The sequence below is a fragment of the Trypanosoma grayi genome, assembly GCF_000691245.1.
Source record: "Trypanosoma grayi strain ANR4 Tgr_181_V1, whole genome shotgun sequence".
Taxonomy (NCBI): domain Eukaryota; phylum Euglenozoa; class Kinetoplastea; order Trypanosomatida; family Trypanosomatidae; genus Trypanosoma; species Trypanosoma grayi.
In genome coordinates, this window is record NW_008825800.1 from 1 (window position 1) to 18,855 (window position 18,855).

The 18,855-nt window shown below is 54.6% G+C and overlaps 8 protein-coding genes across 8 annotated transcripts in view; all 8 read right to left on the minus strand.

Moving 5' to 3' along the window:
* Window positions 1-686: 686 nt before the first annotated feature.
* On the minus strand, window positions 687-1,670 carry DQ04_01811000 (putative single strand-specific nuclease; the record flags this gene model as incomplete). Its single annotated transcript, XM_009311180.1, has 1 exon — window positions 687-1,670. The coding sequence occupies one exon, from the start codon at window positions 1,668-1,670 to the stop codon at window positions 687-689; it is 984 nt and encodes a 327-aa protein (XP_009309455.1).
* A 654-nt stretch (window positions 1,671-2,324) lies between these two features.
* On the minus strand, window positions 2,325-2,612 carry DQ04_01811010 (putative kinesin; the record flags this gene model as incomplete). Its single annotated transcript, XM_009311181.1, has 1 exon — window positions 2,325-2,612. One exon carries the CDS (start codon window positions 2,610-2,612, stop codon window positions 2,325-2,327), a length of 288 nt encoding a protein of 95 aa, XP_009309456.1.
* Window positions 2,613-2,832: 220 nt separating this feature from the next.
* On the minus strand, window positions 2,833-5,490 carry DQ04_01811020 (kinesin; the record flags this gene model as incomplete). The annotated part of the gene is made up of 1 exon (XM_009311182.1): window positions 2,833-5,490. The coding sequence occupies one exon, from the start codon at window positions 5,488-5,490 to the stop codon at window positions 2,833-2,835; it is 2,658 nt and encodes an 885-aa protein (XP_009309457.1).
* Window positions 5,491-5,975: 485 nt separating this feature from the next.
* Window positions 5,976-7,454, minus strand: DQ04_01811030 (hypothetical protein; the record flags this gene model as incomplete). The annotated part of the gene is made up of 1 exon (XM_009311183.1): window positions 5,976-7,454. The coding sequence occupies one exon, from the start codon at window positions 7,452-7,454 to the stop codon at window positions 5,976-5,978; it is 1,479 nt and encodes a 492-aa protein (XP_009309458.1).
* Window positions 7,455-12,148: 4,694 nt separating this feature from the next.
* On the minus strand, window positions 12,149-13,774 carry DQ04_01811040 (ESAG8-associated protein; the record flags this gene model as incomplete). Its single annotated transcript, XM_009311184.1, has 1 exon — window positions 12,149-13,774. The coding sequence occupies one exon, from the start codon at window positions 13,772-13,774 to the stop codon at window positions 12,149-12,151; it is 1,626 nt and encodes a 541-aa protein (XP_009309459.1).
* Window positions 13,775-14,248: 474 nt separating this feature from the next.
* Window positions 14,249-15,736, minus strand: DQ04_01811050 (putative conserved RIO1-domain protein; the record flags this gene model as incomplete). Its single annotated transcript, XM_009311185.1, has 1 exon — window positions 14,249-15,736. The coding sequence occupies one exon, from the start codon at window positions 15,734-15,736 to the stop codon at window positions 14,249-14,251; it is 1,488 nt and encodes a 495-aa protein (XP_009309460.1).
* Window positions 15,737-16,335: 599 nt separating this feature from the next.
* On the minus strand, window positions 16,336-17,736 carry DQ04_01811060 (putative GTPase activating protein; the record flags this gene model as incomplete). The annotated part of the gene is made up of 1 exon (XM_009311186.1): window positions 16,336-17,736. One exon carries the CDS (start codon window positions 17,734-17,736, stop codon window positions 16,336-16,338), a length of 1,401 nt encoding a protein of 466 aa, XP_009309461.1.
* Window positions 17,737-18,816: 1,080 nt separating this feature from the next.
* The window catches only part of DQ04_01811070 (hypothetical protein), a gene marked incomplete at both ends in the record, with an annotated part of 627 nt that continues 588 nt past the window's right edge, over window positions 18,817-18,855 (minus strand). The window contains one exon of the mRNA XM_009311187.1: window positions 18,817-18,855. This exon is cut by the window's right edge and continues 588 nt beyond it. Coding sequence (XP_009309462.1) covers window positions 18,817-18,855 — 39 coding nt within the window.

Here is an 18,855-nt window from a genome sequence, read left to right on the forward strand (position 1 = left end):
CCCGCCGCCGCTGTCACCGTCACCGCCGCAGCAGTAGGAGCAGCGGGTGGCCGCGCATTGGCCCTCTGGTAGGGCTCCTGGGGCTGAGATCTACTCGGCGAGCCTACACCGCGCTTCGAGTGGTGAGGCCCGTTGGAAATAACACCAGCACCTGTTTCGGCGTCATGACACACGGCACCTCTTTGCCGTCGATAAAGGCTGTACCGTCCATCGCCTAACGAATAAAGAAGACTACGAACAAAACAATGCATGCGAGCGAGCGCTTATCGTCAGTCATGGAGGGAGCCCGTGATGGCATTGAAATAACTCACACGTCGGTGAGGTGGCAAAAGTGCGAAAAACAAAAAACAAAGTAAATCGGCTCCGGTGCATTTTAAGACAAGCAACATCAAGGGTTCTTACATATAGTGGAAAGCGTTTTTCTTTGTCGGAAAGAAAGAAAAAAAGAATGAAAAAAACATACACTAGCGATGTGTGGCACCACTCACCCCCACCGAACACCTTCATCTCTGCACATATACACTCGGACGTTTTCCATCAATCCATCTTCGCATAAGTGAATAAAATTGATAAACACTGACGTCAAACTGGGCTAGCTAAAGAGACCTTCCCCATTCAGTTGCAAAATAATTTTCCTCGTCCACCGACAAAAAAATTATAGTAAATAGATGACGCCAGACCTCACTCTACCAAAAAGGCAATCCCAGGTATACCGAAAGAGCTCTTCGGATACTCCTCAACTGCGGCGCAATGCCCCATGGAGGGGTAGCCGCGTCGGAAGGCGCCGCGTCGGCAAACAGATGATTGAGCTGTGCTGCCAGGCGGTAACCGGCAAGCGCCACACGAGCCTCCGCAGTGTCCTTGCACTTCTTGGTGTACTCATCGTCAATGACCGTGCCGTTTCTGACACCGGGGTAGACCACCGTCGTGGCGTACTTGAAGCTTTCCTTCGCCATAAGGGCCACACTTTTCTCCGCCTTCTCCTCATCCGTGAATTTGTACGTCTCCTCCAGGTAGTCGACGAATTTCATTAGCTTTTTGTACTGCGGTGAACCAAGGGGTCGCGGCAGGCTAAGTTCCGGACTCTGACACATGGAATCCCACAGTGCATGTAGCTTCATCGCCTTGCCCTTAAACACCACGTTGATGAGGTTGCCACCCTGGTCGCCCTCTGGATATTGAGACGACACCAATGTGGAGGTGTGCAGCGGCTGGTGAATGTCACCGTAGAAGTGGATGATGTTTCCAAGCGCAAAGTTGTCAACATACTCCGGGGCATTCTCTCCACTCAGTGTTTTCACCAAACTCTGAAGCACAGTCACCACGTTGTCGGTCGCAACAAGTGATTTATTGAGGATGATATTCTCCGGGTTGTACGGTGTGTCCCTATAGTGCCACTCCCCCATTACCCGGAGCCCATAGGACCTGAGGTCGTCCGCCCAGCATGACAGCTGCACGAAGTCAGGGTTCTTTGGGAACGGCCCGCTGGCACTGAGCTTGGCTGACATCTTCTCCACCAAGGCGGCCACCGGGGGGTCGAGGTGACGCCTGGCAATCTCCGCCACCGCCATGTGCCCAGTGCACCACCACGCGTGCACCGGTGACACAACGAGCAGGATGCTGATCGCAACAGCGATGAGCACCGACGACCTGGACTTTGGGCCGGCCATAGGACACAATTGCCTTGTTTTCTTGCTTGTATTTCTTACCTGGACAAAAGAAGCATGACGACGAGGGTTTTGGTTGGCCATTGCCTTGTAGGCCGCAACAGAAGAGGAAACACACTGAAAGTCTTGCAAACAGGACGCCCAGATGGGAGGGTGCATCTTGTGCAGTGTCAAAGCTCGGGTGCAGAAATATGTGGTGGCGTGCGAAGGGAGCGTGCAGTCCTCCTGAGGAATGCGGTACGAGCGACCACACCCGGAGCTGGGCCCCTCGCCTCCAAAGAGACAGAAACAGAGGGGTGGGGTGTGTGGTGTGTGCGTAACTGAATCGGTGAAAGCAGTTGCTCAGAAGAACACAAAGATGGGGACCCCTCCTTCTCTCCCTCCTTCCTTCCCTCCCTGGTACATATAACAAACCCCCACACACATACACATGCATCTGCAACACTGCGCTGAATCAGAACCAAAAAGCATCACTGATGCGCACACAAGCGTCTCGTACCGGTGAGGGGGAGCCGCAACCACTGCTAAGCGTCCGTGTGGGTAGATAAAAGGAAAGAAGCAACCAAGCTACAAAAACCACAACCCGATGCTACGCAGTCCCACAGACGTATGTGGGAACGACGTGTGGGGCACCTCCCTCCTTCAGCTCAGCGGGAGTCAGTGACGTTCAGTGACACCGAACGTCGTGGCTGGAATAAAACCATCGTCGTAGACAAGGTTCATCTGCTGGAACATCAACCACACCTTTGTGATTCGCATAATATCCATGTCGTTGCGCCCAATAAACCGCAACTCTCCCTTTGTGAGGTATACTGCACCTTTTTCATTCACGGCAGGGGGGTGGATTCCGCGGAGGATCTTGTGTGCCTTCGCCGCGTCGTTTCCACATTGCTCCAGTGCGCTCAGCGTTTTTGCCGCGATGCGGTGGACGCGCCTCTTGAGCATAATGTATTGTGTGGGGTAGATGTAGTTGCTCTCGCAGAGACCCGCCGCGAAGCAGTCGAGGCGCGCGAAGTCCGCTTCCTTCGTGACATCAAGCCTCCCGCCCCACACAGGGTCCACGCGCACCAGGTTAGCCAGACCAACGACCCACGCCTCGAAATCGGGAAGAGTGTCGGCGACAATATCAACGGTGCGGCTGCCGCCCCTCATACCAAGAGAGAAGCTACGATAGAAGGCTGGGTCTGTCGAAGTCATTCGACGGGTAACGTTTGAATACTTTACTGAAGCAGCCAAGTTGAATGTAGCTCACATCACTGAGGTCTATGGAGGAGCGGTCAAGTGCCCCCTTGGTGTCGGGATCCGCCCACTGCAGCTTGCGTTGGTGCTGCGAAATGGCAACCCAGAAGACTCGGCGGTGCGGCTTGCCGTTGCGCCCGTGCTTCAGCATGACAGTGCCACCGCGCAGGAATTTGATGACCTCTTGCACCAGCGTCGGCGAGTCGTACACACGCATGAGGTACTCCTGGTCCTGCCTCTTGCGTCTTTGGAGCTTCTCCGCCTTGGCCATCTCTGTTTCGTCCTTCGGCTCATCCGCCTCGTTGCTGCGCTGCCCAAGTTCATCCTCCCCCTCGTTACCGTCAGCATCAACGTCGCCGTCCCCTCTGCCCTCTGCATCTGCAAGGGCGTTTGCCTCACGTGTGGGCGGAGGCAGATCAGACGCCTCACTGTACGCGAAGGAGCCATCGCGGCCGTCGTCGATGCTGCCTCGACCCGCGCTTCTTCCTTCAACGTAACGTCTCCGGGTTTCGCCAGGGTAGTGGGAGTTCTCCTCATCGCTGTCGTCGGAGCTGAGAAAGGTGGCATTGTGGTACACGCTCTGCTCACACCTCTCGGCAGCCGCGCCCACCTGCGCCACCAACGGCGGGTACCACTGCTCCCCGCTCCGCAGCATGCTGCTGAGGCCTTCAATGTCGTTCCACGAGTACTGCTGCGACGCATTAGTAACGCCGTCCGCGATGTCGACGGAACGGTCGATCATGAAGTCGATGATGTCGTACACCAGCGTGCTCTCCATAAGAGCGGTGGAGCTCAACAGCTTCGTGCGGCGCACCTGCGAGCGCTGCCGTTGCGTCGCACCCAGACGCTGTGCGTACAAGTCGTGGAGGTGGCCGAGCTCCGTCGCATGCGAGTGGAAGCTCTCCACCAGCGTATGCACTGCGTTGTCTCGCGACTTCTTCTCCCCCCTGAGGGGTTCCTCACTCCGCATCGCAACTTCATCGGTGCCGTGAGCACACTCGTGATCCATTTCTGTCTCCAGCACACCTGCCTCCTCCAAGGCGGAACGCAACTGTTCCAATTTTTCCTCCAACCTCAAGCGGCATTTCTTTGCTTTCTTCGCCTCCGTTAGTTTTTCCTCCACCTCGACTTCTTGTGCCTCCTTCAAGCGTTTTGCGGCCTTCTTAGCCTTCTTCACCTCACGTGCCTCTGTCTCGTACTCCTCAATCATGCGATTCATCTCATCAGCAAATGTCTGTGCCATCTTTTCATGCTCCCGTGCAACTTGCGCCTCCATTTTCCGCAGCTGTTCTGCCTCTTTGCGTGCTACTAGTTTGTCGGCGTCTTTTTGCAATGCAGCGATGGACGTGTTGCGGGCTTCTGTCACGCTGATATTTTTGAGCTTTGCAATGACCTGAGGGCGTTGCGGCTTGTAGTAACACAGCACACCGGCAATGCGTAGGTCCGCGGAGAGTTCATCGTGCTGGCGAAGAGATCGTAAATAACGTTCCTCTTCTTCAGGGTCGAGGATGCCAGTCACCTTGCCTGCTTTTAACCCTTTAACACGGTCGCAAAATCGCAATGTCCCTTGTGATTCCTGTGCGCTGCAGCTTGGCGGGGAAATCTGACCGATAAGAAGAAGCCGCGATGATCGATCCACAAAAGACGGCTTGAGGAGCTTTGTCAGCTTGGACTCTCGAAAAGGAATGTGATTACTTTCTACATACATGGCGTTTATAGTCGTTCCCAGTGCGGAGAGTGATTTATTGATGGCTTGCGCTTCTACCATCGCCTGGCCTTCTACACCTGACCGCTTGACACGTTCGCTGCCAGCCAAATCCACCAGAGCGATGCGTGACCGCACGAGACCCTTGATGCCACTGTTGATGGGTATACCGTTCGCGTCAATCAGCTGCTCCCTCGTTGGGCATTGTGAACAGCTTTTTATTGGCACCTGAAATATATCAATAAAAAAAAGTGCATGCGACCGCGAACTAGAGTCATTCATTTTTGTGGATGTAACGGAGCGGTATGCATTGGCCTTTTTGAAGTTCTGCATCACGTCTTCCATCGACAGCACCTCAACAGTATTGACGCCAGGTGTAATAGTCTCCTCTGGCGTCTCACGAAGCTTTATTTTTTTTCGCTGCGCAAGGAGATCCATCACATCCTCTACGTATAGTTCCACAGCTGAAAGAAATATAGCCATATGTATTTGGTTTTGTATTGCCTCCTTGTAGGTGAATAGATCATGAAATACACGGGGGAAAATGCCAGCTTCGTCCGTCAGCTGCCCGTTAGACATGGAGCCGAGAATTGTGTATGTTTTGCCACTCCCTGTTTGACCGTACGTGAGAACGGTTGCGTTTGCCCCTTGGAGGGCGTGATCGACAAGCTCTTGAACTGACTGCTCGTATACGTCAGTCTGGTAATCGCTGCCATCGTAAACGTCGTCAAATTGAAACGTCACAGGCTCACCCATGGACTCTTCACTCTTGATTACGATAGTCTGACCATCGTCAGCCTTGCGGGCGCAAAGCGGCTCAAAGCGCTCTTTTTCTAACGGGGGTCGAATACGAACCGCAACGGTTATCCTCTGCTCCATGCGATGCTACGACTGCAAGTGTGTGTGCGGATGTGTGTATGTATGTGTATGTGTGCTCAAAAACACCGGCACGTGCAGCAACCCACACTTCTTGTGTATTATCTGCAGTGCACTCCTATTCGGGCGGGCCGGCAAGTGCGTCGCTCTACCTACCCCCAAAAAAAAGCAAAAAAAAAACGAGTCTCGTAGAAAAAATCTATTCCTTGATGTGCTTCTGTCGCCCAGTAGTGTGCTATTTTTTTTTGTTTCCCTTTCTATCCTTCCCTTTACAGTACAACCACGCATGCGAACACAAAGCAAAGGGGGGGAGGGTAGAAAAAAAAGGAAGTCCTCAAAGAGTCCGGAAGAGGCGGAGACGATGGTGTTGTCGCTCCACCAGCCATATCGCACGAACAGATGTGGGGGAGACGGAATACAAAGCCAAAGGCGAGCCAGGAAAACAAACAAATATGGCATGGAGGACGGGCCACACCCATTCCTCAGCTTTAACTGTGATGATACGGCAGAGGGCCACCCCCCGGCACAGCAAAGCAGCTAAGCTCCGCAATGCGTTCCTGTGAAAGATCCAGTTCGTCTGCGTTGATTAAAACAGCCGTTGACGTGGCGGCGTATGATCTGTGCCTGAGAGCCACCTCAACGCCAGTTGTCTCACTGCCTCCCCGCCCGCGCAACTGCGTTCTCTGTGCAACGCTGGCGCTGAGCCAAGTGGAGGAAGTGTACTTCATCGTGCATGATAGCAGCGCCAGCTGAACGATTGTGGCCTCACCCAGAAAGGTGCTTGGTGGTAGACCAATGCAGACAGGCTTGTATGCAATAAGGTCCAACAACACCTCACGCTCGACAATGAACTCTGCGTTCACCACGACCATTGATCTTCGCAGCGCCCTTTTTGTCTTGTAAATATCCTTCTTCACTTGCACACGTACCCGTTCCCTCAGTTGGGAAGGCGGCAACTCGACACCAACGGCAGCTTGGCGCAAAGAGAACCCAGCTGACTCGACGAGTTCTACATCAAGCCACAGATTGCTGGGGTTTTCATAGATTTGCTGCCCTTTCTGCTGTTGTTGCTGTTGTTCATAATTCGGGACAGTCCTACCGAGACCATTTTCCTCCGAAACATTCTCACTGGGTTCGTTCAGATCCTTCCGCGTGTCGGAGAAGGCTTCAGCAAGCTTTTCTGAGAATTCCCACGAGACATAATGCACCCCGCTGCCTGAGAGACACTGATGTCGACGGTGCGGGCCACATGACCGACAATCAAAACGCGAGGCATCGGAGGTCTGCTCCGCATTGACATACCAGTCGGAGCCTGAATTGACATAAAGGGGTGGAATGTTTGGGGCAATTCTCACATCTTTCCACCGCCGCTCCAGCCCCTCACCCTCCAGCCAGTAGGGCGAGTGAAACAACAAGGGTAGGCCCTTTGAAACGGCATAGCGTGCTGCCGCCTTAAAGGATACATCAGATGTAGCCGCAGCACTGTAAACAGCCTGACTGTTTAACACGTTGAACAGTGACCACAGAACGTCGCCAGCTTCATCTACAGGCACCCTGTAGGATACACATGTGGCGGAGTCCAACATGGAGCAGATAGATGTGTCAGCTGCATTGATAAATGAAGAGCCAAAAACGTTCACTAGCCGCCTTGTATTAATAGTGTATTCCTTTCCTTTACTTTTGGCCTCCTCTTTCGGTTTGTCATGCACATTTCTGTTGTGAGTACCGCGCGTCACACGCGATGAAGACCTCTCGTTAAGTGAAGCGGCATACAACATGCGTGCCACCCTAGTTGAGATCCAAAATGGGGATGCCTCTGTTGCGGCGCTCTCCGCTGACGAACCAAAAGGAGAGAGGCCCGTCTGGAAGTTGTGGTGCCATTCTTTCAGAGCACGCATTGCCACCCAGTCCACTGATGTTGGGAGGAGACAGTTGCTCAGTGACAGCCGCGGTCGCTGACAAGCCATCGTGTGATCTGTTAAGGCTCACAGCTGTACTCCTGCTCGTCGATGCCAAGATCAAAGCAAACAGAGGAAAACACACGTAGAAATTTAGATGAAGTCGGATAATGGGTTGGCAATCCAGCTATTGGATTAACAACACGAATACGGGTAAGCGGGTGACCAGGAGACACCATGCTTGATTACCCCTCCCCCCCTTTAGACACGCACCCATTGATTTACCATTTGGTGGCGTTGCGCACCTACACGTCACCCATACGCTGTTCCGACAGCACTTGTAGGGATTCATGCCAAAAACACAAAGGAAACGGAACTCAAGAGGAGGTCAGTTATAACAACCGGAGCCATTCTACGTGCCCAGTCTTTGTGCAGGAGCAATTGGAAACGGTCAGCATTACTCACAGCGCTCTCACTGAGGTGGAATCACGCAAAACAACGACACCTGTTGGAGCCGCTGCGCGCGCATTTTGCAGCGCACGTACATGGACAGACGTAGCCCCAGCAACACAGGATGTATGAGCTGTACGTTCAGAGGGTCTGCAATCACTGCCAGAGTCCCAAAACACACAGTCTTGAAACGAGGTGCGAACAGCAGGAGCAATATGAAGCGTGACAACCTCCCAACTGTTCTACGTGGTAGAGACAAGGCACAAAAGGTGCTACATCAAAGGGCAGTTCACCTGGCGTGACGAAGATGAGGCTGCTCCAGTGACACTGCCAGAGATACGAGACGGGGCTTTTCATGAGGGTAGTGATATCACCTCCTGCCACACTGTCCCCCACTTACAATCGGAGCCGCAAGGGAGGTGGACCACTCTTTGAAGGCCACTTGCCTTTCTCGTTGGGGGAATGACAAGCCGTGCATGACGCTGCACATAACAGGTGCCATAAGCAAGGAAAATGTGACACGGTTTACGAGCCAAAGACCACTTTCCCTCTAAAGCAAGGAACGAATAAAGAACGCATCCCCTATACTCAGGTGCACCTTCATATGTCCCCTTCTCCAGTTGCGCTGAGTCTTCCAAAAGGAATAAAAAAAGAGGACTGCGTCATCAGACTCGGTGAAAATTGCCGCCAGAGTCACTAAAAAGAAGAAGACCAAAAGAAAAAAAAACAAGCATAAGTATCAGAGGCGGTTTTGCTTCCTTGCCGACAAATCGATTGGAAAGCACGTTGAGTTGACACTATGACAGGGAAGAGAAACAATGTGTATGCGTTCGTGTGCCTGGGCGTATGTAAAGGGCGGCAACTCCGACTCTGGTGGTGGTGGTGCAGCACCATCGTTCATGGGGCCGAGTAATATAAATGTAACACGGAAAATGAAGCAAATGAAAAACAACAGACACCATGACGACAATCTTTTAGCAGGACTTTTCCACTCTGCACTACTTTACATGGTATGACGCCTCTTCTGCCAATATTCAACGTTCACATTTCTCTCTCTACCTCCTTTTTTCTTCATTTTACCATTGGCTGCCCTTGTCCCTCACATGTAGTCATACACCATCGCGTTGCCGTCATCTCCGGCAGCGACGAGGTGCGACGGCGTGGCGAATATCTCTCGCACCGCAGCCGCGTTGGCGCCGAGTCCATAGCAGCACTTCCCCGTCACCGTGTCGTGCACCAGCAGCCAGCCGTTACCACCACCGGAGAGTATTAACGGTCCGAAAGTCTCCAGCGAGTATATGAAGTCGCGGTGATCGGTGAGGCGGTGCACCGGCGCAAAGCCTGCGCGGGGGTCCAGGGTGAGAATCACTTTGTCTGCTCCCGCCGTGACTAAATACGGCGTCTCGTCAACGGAGCGAATGCCGCTCACAACACCCCCAGGGTGCAGCACGTCTTGGAACACAGGCTTGCTACCGGTACGTTGGAAGTCAAGGATGCTGACGACGCCGCCCTGGTCGCCGATCACCGAAAGCAGCCCTACATCGGTGTGGAGCAGGTGCCACAGCGACCCGATTTGGCCACGCTTTGTGGCGAGTGTTGCAAGGCAGTCACCGGTTTCAACATTCCACACTTTGGTGGTGCCTTGCCGATCCCCCGAGAGTACCTGCGTGCCGCACCAGGAGAACATCATTACCGGCGCCTTGTGGCCGGCCAGCGTGGCCACACACCGCCCGCCTGCAGCGCAGTCCCAGAGTCGCAGCGAACGATCATAGCTGCTGCTCATGGCTACGCCGCTGTTGTCGTTGACCTCAACCTGACTCACGCTGCCGGTGTGTCCTAAGAGATCGCTGCAGCGCACCGGCCCTGTAGACTCCCATAGACACAGCTTGCTATCCATCCCTCCCGAAATGATTCGTCCAGTGCTCTGGAAGAATTTGCAGCATGTCACCCACTCTGTATGGCCGAAGTTTTTGGTGTAAAGGTTTCTCTTTTCCCTTCCAGTGGCGATATCGAAGACCTTCAAGCCATGATCAGCGGAGCCGACCACACACAGCTTGTTGTTGACGTGAACATCCATACACAGCAGGTTCCGATCACTGGCGTTAAAGCAACGCCCGTTGGTATCCACTGGCCCATTCCGCCAACTCCGCGGCACTACAGATGCGTTGAAGGAAGTCTTAAACCGTGCGTACTCCCCACCACGCATCGAGGCCGGCGGCGGCGGCGGCGGCCGCTGACTGACGCCACCACCGTAGACGTCGTCCATCAGTTCCTCCATGGCTGACGCAATTTGGCGCCCGCGCGTGCTCTGGGCATTTACCGCATCGTTCTTGTGTAACTCCCGCACGACCGCACTCGGCCTGGTGAGGCCGGCGCGACCAAATCCTGCGGCCGGCGTCCCGCCACGCCCTCGGCCGAGGCCACGCGAGGGGCTTACTGTGCGCCGCTGCATGGTACAACACACACCAAATATGCCGCCCCCAATCCTTTTACGCTTAAACCTTCTCTCACAGACAAGCCCACGCTGTTGCTTTGGCCCTTCTATCCTCTTCGGTGCTTCCCAATGAGAAACGGGTAAGCCGCCGAAGAAACAGATGGGGAGAAAAAAAAAAAGAAAACAAATCAATAATCACAGATACACACACACAAAAAAAATCAGAATGAGAATACGAGCGTTGCAGGCTCTTACTGGTATCACAACGACAGCACGCGTCATATGTCTTCCACACCTCTCTCTCCCAGATACATACATACACATTCTCTCTTTTATTTTTCTCCCTTTCTCTCTCCACGTTTTACCCATCGGCATCCGCACCGCCTCGTCTCAGCGGCGAGATGCCGACGATATCAACGACAAGAACATCTGAACCGCAAAGAGGAGAACAAAAAACAAGACAGAAAACAAGGAAAACAAAGAACACATGGAAACAGTACTCCGCACCACCACGCCACTCCACTCCACATGCTGCTGTTACTGCAACACGCTTCTTGTACTTCTATTCGTGTTGCAGCAACAGCAGCATGTGGTCCCTTGCGCTCTCCCTGAACTGCGCGTTTAACCGCGCCGTGGCAGTGGCACTAGTGGCAGGCCCGCTCCGTTATCATCATCATCATCTAAATATGGCCGCCTGGTCAAACAGGCAGGTGAAGTAACAAAACACCAAAACAACAACAACAAATGGTTTACGAGGGAAGCGACGAGGCTTCATTTCCGGTGTATGTATGGCTGTCTGCTTGATTGCGTCTTGGGCGAGTGAATCTAATCAGAGGGGTGTGCTTGTGGTAGAAAGGCAGCCGCCACACAACAAGAAGAATCACCATCAATAATAACCATCGTCCTTGACACTCTGGGTAAGGTGTCTTTATATACTGCTCTATGCTGCATTCTGCTCTCTCGTTTGCCTCTTCTTCTTCTCTCTATTTGTTTTTCTTTCGTATTACACCTCGTTTCATCATATTCGCTTTTCTTTCTTGCTTTCCCGTACCCGCCCCCTCCCCCCTCTACGTTACCCTGCTGCCCCCTCCCCGCCAGCGGCCGTCGAGGTCAACAACGATAAAAACAAACAAGCGCAGCACGGCGTGATACACAACCCACCCACGCGCAGAGGGGGACAGATAGACAGGCCGCATCTCAACGGAGTGAACACACATATGTGAAAAATAAACAGCACGTAAATGTGAGGCCCCGTGCCCGTGCCGCATTGCAGGCGGAGACAGAGCGGGAAAGGGGAGTACAAACGAATCCAAACACACAAAAAAAAGAACTGGTGCTTCTATAGTTTTTTTTTTTTGTTCGGGGCACGTGCTTGCTCGCGTATGTGTGCGTGTGCGCTAAGGCGGGGACTGTGCACGCGCGACGGAAGGAGAGACGCATCTTCACCTCTCAAACAAACAAAAAAAACAAAAATTCGTGTTTATTCCCTTCTATCTAGATGTCAAGATATATAGAGTGTTTTGTGCACCGGACGAAACCTGCACAAAACCACAAATACGGTGCAGACCGATGAGAGATGGTACCTTCACTCCACATCCGTGATGCTGAATGCGCTCACCGCTTCTTCCTTCCTCCTCTTCCGTTGGCCACAACGTAGTCTCCGCTGCCGCCTGCAAAGTGCATCTTCTCCCTCCGTCTTGGCTCTCCTTCTCCCCTCCGCACATACACACATGTCCGGTTTTCTTTTTTTTTATGTGGGAGAAACACTTTCCCCCTCTTCGTCACAATCATCTTCATCATCTTCTTCTTCTTTAACATCGCCTCCTCCTTCGACTTCTTCTCACTCTATGATTTGTTGGTTAAAACGCAGTTGACACCTTCACTCGCTGTCGGAGGTCCGCTTCAGGTACACCTTGCTCTTCAGCTTGAACTGCAGCATGCGCATCAGTCTGGCTACGTTCGGTTGACTGCTCGTGCCCTCCTGCGGCTGGATACGGTAGTACACGATGCAAATGTGCAGGTCAAAGGTGTATTGCACGTCCACCAGCTCGAATGGCAAGTTAAGAAAGCGGAAGTGCTTGCGGCACTCCAGAGTAGCCACTTTACGTGCTTCCCCCAATTCTCGCATGCGTGCAACATCGGCTGGCAAGTTGTCATCCACCTCACGAATTATGCGGCCGTCATAGATCGCCTTGTCCGCCAAAGCAGCCCCAGCCCCAGCCCCACTGCCGTCCGGGTAGTGCCGCAGCATATGCACACAGAAACCGGCGTCCTCGTACGCTACATTGTCGTACGGGCTGCGGCTGCTGCGCACCGCTGCGAGGTAGCGCCGCCCCATCACCGGGAACGGCTGCGAGGCGTTCGGCTGGAAGCGCATCAGCACACCCTTCGGGAACTCGAGAACGATGGTCTCCTGCTGCTGGTGGTAGTTGCCGTTGGGCGGCGGAGGCGACGGCAGGTGCCGCCCAACAGAGCCGGGAACCCCTGGTGCTGGCGACGCCACTACCTTCACCGCCTTCGCCGACGGGGTGGGCCGCGCCGAGGGCACGAGCGGCACGGAGCCGGAAAGTACAGCAGCGCCGTCGCTGTCGCGTTCGGGTGTCGAGGGCCGCAGGAGAAGGTGCAGCTTGTCGATAGGGACGCGCCGCCCGCCCACTGCAATGAGCGAAGACGGGCCGCTCACCACACGCGTGACCGTCTGGCGGTTTTTGTTGCTGCTGCCGCCGACCCGAGGGTATTCAGGTGGTGGACCGTCGTGCTGCGTGACGATGGGCTGGCGTAATGGCTGTGGAACGGCAAACAGTTGTGGTACGGGAAAAACGGGCTGTGACTGCTGCAGCTGCATGAGTGCATCATCTGTCTCAGTCGCAGAGGGCGGGATAGAAGTATTGGTCCGCATGCACTCGTTCACCGACTGTATGCTGTCATCATCGTCAATCTCCTGCAGCACGTTTCGTGGAAGGAGGACGGAGTCCACACTAGTGTTCAGGCTGCGCGGCTGTTGCGGCAGTGGTACACACCCCTCGAAGAGCTCGCAAAGCTTCGACTGTTGAGCGATGGCTTCTACTGCGGCTGCTGCAGCAGTGACGGTTGACGTGTCCGGATTCAGTGGCGAAAAGAAACCGCTGTCGTTTGCGTCTCCCACGTCGCTCCCTGTCAGCAACGACACATTTGCAACGCTGACGTTTGTGTGACACATCGCGTCACCATGCCGTGGGATTCTTGTTGAATTATTTCCCGGTGTTAGCCCAGTATGATGTGGGCGGTGGCGGTTCGTAATAGGGGTGGAGAAGCCGCTCACAATCGATGGACTGCAGGGTTGAACGTGACTCCCAGTGCTTCTGCTGCCATTTTTGCACCCACCCTTACCGTTCCCAGAATGGCGCACAAGAAGAGCAGGGTGGATGTTCTCCTTGTTTTCGCTGCCAAGAATGTTGGAGTTCGTGATCTCCTGCAGGAACGGAGAGAATGCGTTAAGGCCCGAGCCCAACTGCTGATAAGTCATTGCGATCTTCTTTCCACGCTCTAATATCGCTTTTCTGTTATTTTTTATCTTCCTGTTAATCGCGGTGTATCTATGTATGTGTGCGTGTGATCTAGTTGTCCTGCTCGCTAGGCCTCAGCAACGACAATGATGATGTTAGTTGACTTCGCGGGGAGGCAACAAATGAGATAATGAAAGGAACGAACACGATGATGTGGGTTGCACGCATCAACTCACCATGGACCGAGTAAACACAGTCACAGTCAAACTCAGACGCACACGTACACACATATATACAATATGAATGAAGGAGAGACTGAGACAGATACGCTGTGCACTTTTTTTTGGTTTTACCCCTCACTTTCTCGTTACTTTACTATCAATCCTTCCTTCATTTCTTTTCTTAAACGTATTGTCTCCTTCCTATTAACCGTGGCAACACAAACCAAGTAAGGCACAGCGTAAGGGCAGTGGCGTACTGGGGTTTCACTGGTTTCAGTCAAAGAAGCCAGTCCCCAACGCCTGTTTCACTTGGCGGCGTATCTTCTGCTTCTGCCGCCCCTTCTGCACGTTGCGGTGGAGGCCCTGGTAGAACTGCTGGTTGTCTTTGCGCCGAATATCGCGCCGCAACTGCGACCGCACGTACGCCTCGTTGATGGTGCCGTCCTGCGCGAAGTTGGCGTTCTGCTGCTGCTGCTCCTGTCTCTGCAGCCGCCGCTGAATGGCTGCCTCGCCCACGGCTTCGTCCAGTGACCGCGCTTCACTACCCGTTCCGTCCTCACTCGTATCGTCACCATCTTCCTCCTCCTCCTCCTCTTGTTGTTGTTGTTCCTCCCCTGCCTTCTGCCCTTCAGTGGCACCGCTGCCACACGGCTGCGCACCACAAGGGGGGGTGCGCCTCTCCACTGACAACTCCTCCATTGGACCGTCGGCGGAAACAGCAGCAGATGCCTCTTCAATGTCATCCTCCTCACTTTCAGCTTCACATTCTCCTTCGTTGTTGCGTGTCGACTGTCCCTCCAGAAGATGCTCGAGGTCCTGCTGCTGCTTGCTGGAGAAGCAGCCACTCGCAAACACGCGGCGGTCCAAATCCGCCTTGCGCACCACGTCCTTCTCGATCGTCGGGTAGAAGAGCGTTGTCACTTTGAAGCGGCGGTGGAAGAAGTTCGCGAGGTTCTCCACGTCGCGGTTGAAGAGCTCCGCCGCGTTGGGGTGGTTCAACGACACCATCTGCGGGAAGTCAATGACAACGACGCGCATCTCCTCCGTGATCATGAGGTTGAACTCGTTGAAGTCGCCGTGCACGAGTCCGTGCTCCGCGAGCTTCAGCATCAGATCGAGGCAGCGGCGGTACACCAGCGCCGCGTCGCCGAGGGCGGTGATGTTGTTGAGTGTCGTGCCCGCCACCAGCTCCATCAGCAGCGCGTGGCGGTTTTGGTCGATCGGCTTCGGCACCGGCAAGCCCTCGTCGTAGAGCGCCTGCATGAAGGCGTACTCCTTCTGCGATGCGAGGCGCGAGAGGTAGAACCAACTCTCGCCGTGCCGCGCGCGGCCGCCGCCCTTGTAGTCGCGGTTGCGCGAGACGGTGCGGAAGCTGCACCGCCCCAGCCGCTGCAGCTTCAACACGCACTCGCGACCGGCATCGTCCTGCACGAGAATGATATCAGACTCCTTGCCGCAGCCGATGCGGTGGCCAACGCCGGCGACGCTGCCGCGCCTGCTGAGTGTGCGCAGGGCTAAGTAGTCGTAGGCCCCGTACTTCATCGCGAAGCCGTCGTACATTGTGTTCTCGTGGTGGATCATCTTATGCTTGAGGAGGTTCTGCAGCCGCTTGCGGCAGCCGCCGTGTGGGAGCTGTGCGATGCGCTCGACGAGGGCGGTGGGCGCCACGTCGTGGTTGCGCATCGCCATCTCGAGCGCCGTGAGGACGCGGAAGTCCTCGTCGTCGAGGAAGCGCAGCAGTGACACGTCAAGCTTCACCATGCTTCTATTTTTCTCCTCGTGTGGTTGGAGCTTCTGCCCTTGCAAGTTGCTGCTGCTAGTGGTGGTGGCGGCGGTGAGTGCAGTGAGAGAGGGAGAGTGAGCAATAGTGAGAGGCAAAGACAAGAGTCGCAGTGCGTGTGTGCACGTGGGTGAGCGGATGAGGACATATGCAGGTGGGAAACAGTTGCGTGAGATCCACAATTACGCAACGCCCACCACCCCCACATGCACATATACCCAACCGCACACAGACGCGTGCGCATGCGACGGGTGTACGCGTCAGAAACCAAATCTTTTCTTATTCCCCCACCGGCGGCGCTGGAGGTGCCGCATTGGCTACTAGATGTGTGCTGGGGACAAATCGAGGCGTCTGGAAGTAATAACATAACAGGCAGAAACACGAAAAAACAAAAAAAACTAAGCAAGAGAAGAAAACGAAAAAAACAAAAAAAAAAACAAGCACACAAACAAACAGACACACACACACACACATATATATATATATATATATATATACCCATCCGTAAGAGCGATGCATGTATGCTTTCCCACGAGAGATCTTCGTTGACGCAGTATCTGCTTTGCTTTGGTATGTATATTCAATACGGCGTGAGATGATTCAGCGTGTTGTTGTACAGCTTCTGCATCATGACACCCTGCGATATGAGGGCGCTGAGGTCGCGGTCACCTAGTTCTTCCGTCGGCAGATTCTGCAGGAACTTCATCACAACGCCGTAGTCCCACTCACTGCGGAGTGCGGGCGACCACCGCATCAGTAGCGCCGCACACACGTACACGTGCGTGGTGCTCCAGTCCTTCTCCACATCCGCAAGGTAGTAGTCCCACAAACGCAGCGACTGTGTCGCGTTGAGTTCCCGCAGCAGCAGACAGTTCATCCAGCGGAAAGCAAATTGCTTGAAGTCTACCTGTAGCTCCTCGCGCAGGTGCTTGTAAAGCTTTACGTCCGCAGCACGCACCACCGCCTCTAACTTCTCCACCATGCTGTAGAGGCCCTTTTGATTGTACGTGTAGTTCTCCTGCACCGCGCTCAGCAGGTAGGAGGCCATCCAGTACGTATCGGCCTCGACTGTGTACATCCACGCCTCCTCCGTGACGGCCTCGGTGGAGAGCAGCACATCCAGCTCCGTTTCCCCCAGCGAGTGCAACTCCGCCACTGTCTTGCTGGTGCAGAACCGGTTCGCCAGCACGACACTGATGAAGGGGGTGATGAGATCGTTCATCCCTTGCACGTAACCACACGCTGGGTGACGCAGCGCCCATATGTATAGGATTCGCTCGATGGATAGCATGACACGACTATGATGAAGATATGCCACACCGGCAGACATGCGAGGAACGTCCTTACGTATCTGTTTCAGCATAAGCAGTTCTGAGTCGCCTGCAACGCCAAGTCGCACACCCACCTGCCTCAGGTGATGACCGCTCGAGGCCATGGCCGAAATATCATCGTGTCCCCCTGCTCTTTGCACCACAGATGCGTTGGCGCGCACTGCAGACGCTGCAACGGCAGAAGCAGCCGAGCCTTCTTCCTCCACTGTCTTCAACGCGGCGCTCCAGTCCACCGCCTCGTAGCTGCTCTGCACATAACCTACGTACTCATTGCGTTTGCGTGCGAGCACGGCGGCACGGTTTGAAAGCAGCGGTTGCAGGATGCTGGTGAGATAGCCCCACACCTCGCAGCGAAACGCAGCCGGGCAACCATGGCGGCTCAGGCTACATACCTCCTCAAGGGGCACAGGATCTTTCGCCAGCACTTCGCGAAGATCCGCCTCGTCGTATGGTGAACCCTCTTCCAGCGTCGCCCTCGACTTCTTTGTCACCGCATCACTCGTGCTTGCGCACCCAGCGCACGCGCCTGCGGGGGCCCGCAGCCCCTGAATAGGCATTTTGCGCCTTGACGAGTCGCATTCCCGCTGCTGCGGCGGCATCGTCGTTGCGGCAATACGGCGCATCAGGCCCTCCTTGACACGCTGTAACATGACGCCCACGTTCCCTCCTCCCACACTACCTGCGGCCACGGGGCGGTAGGGAAATGAAATCAAAAAGGAAACAAACACACGCAATATATATTTATATATATATTTAGAAAGAGTGAGCAGCGAAGAAAATAAAATCAAAACCGGGAGTGAGGCGCCTTCTCTTTGCAGGGGCAATTCCTTTTTTTTTTGTTTTGTATCGCCACAACGACAAGACAATGGCGGCGTTGGGAGGCTGAGCGGGCAACAGGAGCGGCAATGCACCGCTCAAGGCGCCACGCCGAAGTGGCAGCAGCACATCGGCGACAAAACTGGAGCCGGGCACACACACCGAAGCGACTCGNCGCTCAAGGCGCCACGCCGAAGTGGCAGCAGCACATCGGCGACAAAACTGGAGCCGGGCACACACACCGAAGCGACTCGGATGTCGTGCAGCGGCCGATGGCGTCACTCCTCTGGCATTCGCCCCACAAGGAAGAGCAACGCCCGCGGTAACACCACCGCCGGCAGAATACCTTTGGGCGGCGTGGCGGCCCGCACCGGCGCACGTCCCTGGGAGACAAGTCGCAACTCTGAGATGCGTCCCTTCGGTGGAGCCACTCCGGGGCCGACAGGCACACACATCACCAGCACTTGCTGCTCGTCAACCGAGACGCTGACACCGCCACTGTTGCAGCGCCAAGAAACGCGTAACACCGACGCCGGAGGTCATACTGCTCACCTCATCTGCATCTCTTTCTTTCTCTCTCTCTCTCTCTCGTACACGCGCTCGCTATTCCGCTCCCGCCACCACGTGGCGCTGCACCCACGAGAGATGGGGACACGTACGCCCTTGCGGCAATCCAAGTGTACGCAGAGGCAACAGCGAAGAGAGAGAGAGAGAGAGAGAGAGAGAGAGAGAAACAAAATGTGGTCGATACACCGGATTATAATTATCACCCCCCGCACGCAACCACCACACCTCATTAAATGGCTCCAGCAGAGAGCAGGGGAGGGAGAGAGACATTTAATCGCAAGGGCAACACCACTCACTGCTTAGGCGTCTTCTTTTTCTTCTTTCCAAACAGCGCTGCATTGCGCATCTCATCCAGGCGCCGCAGGTTGCTCCTCATTTCCCCCCCC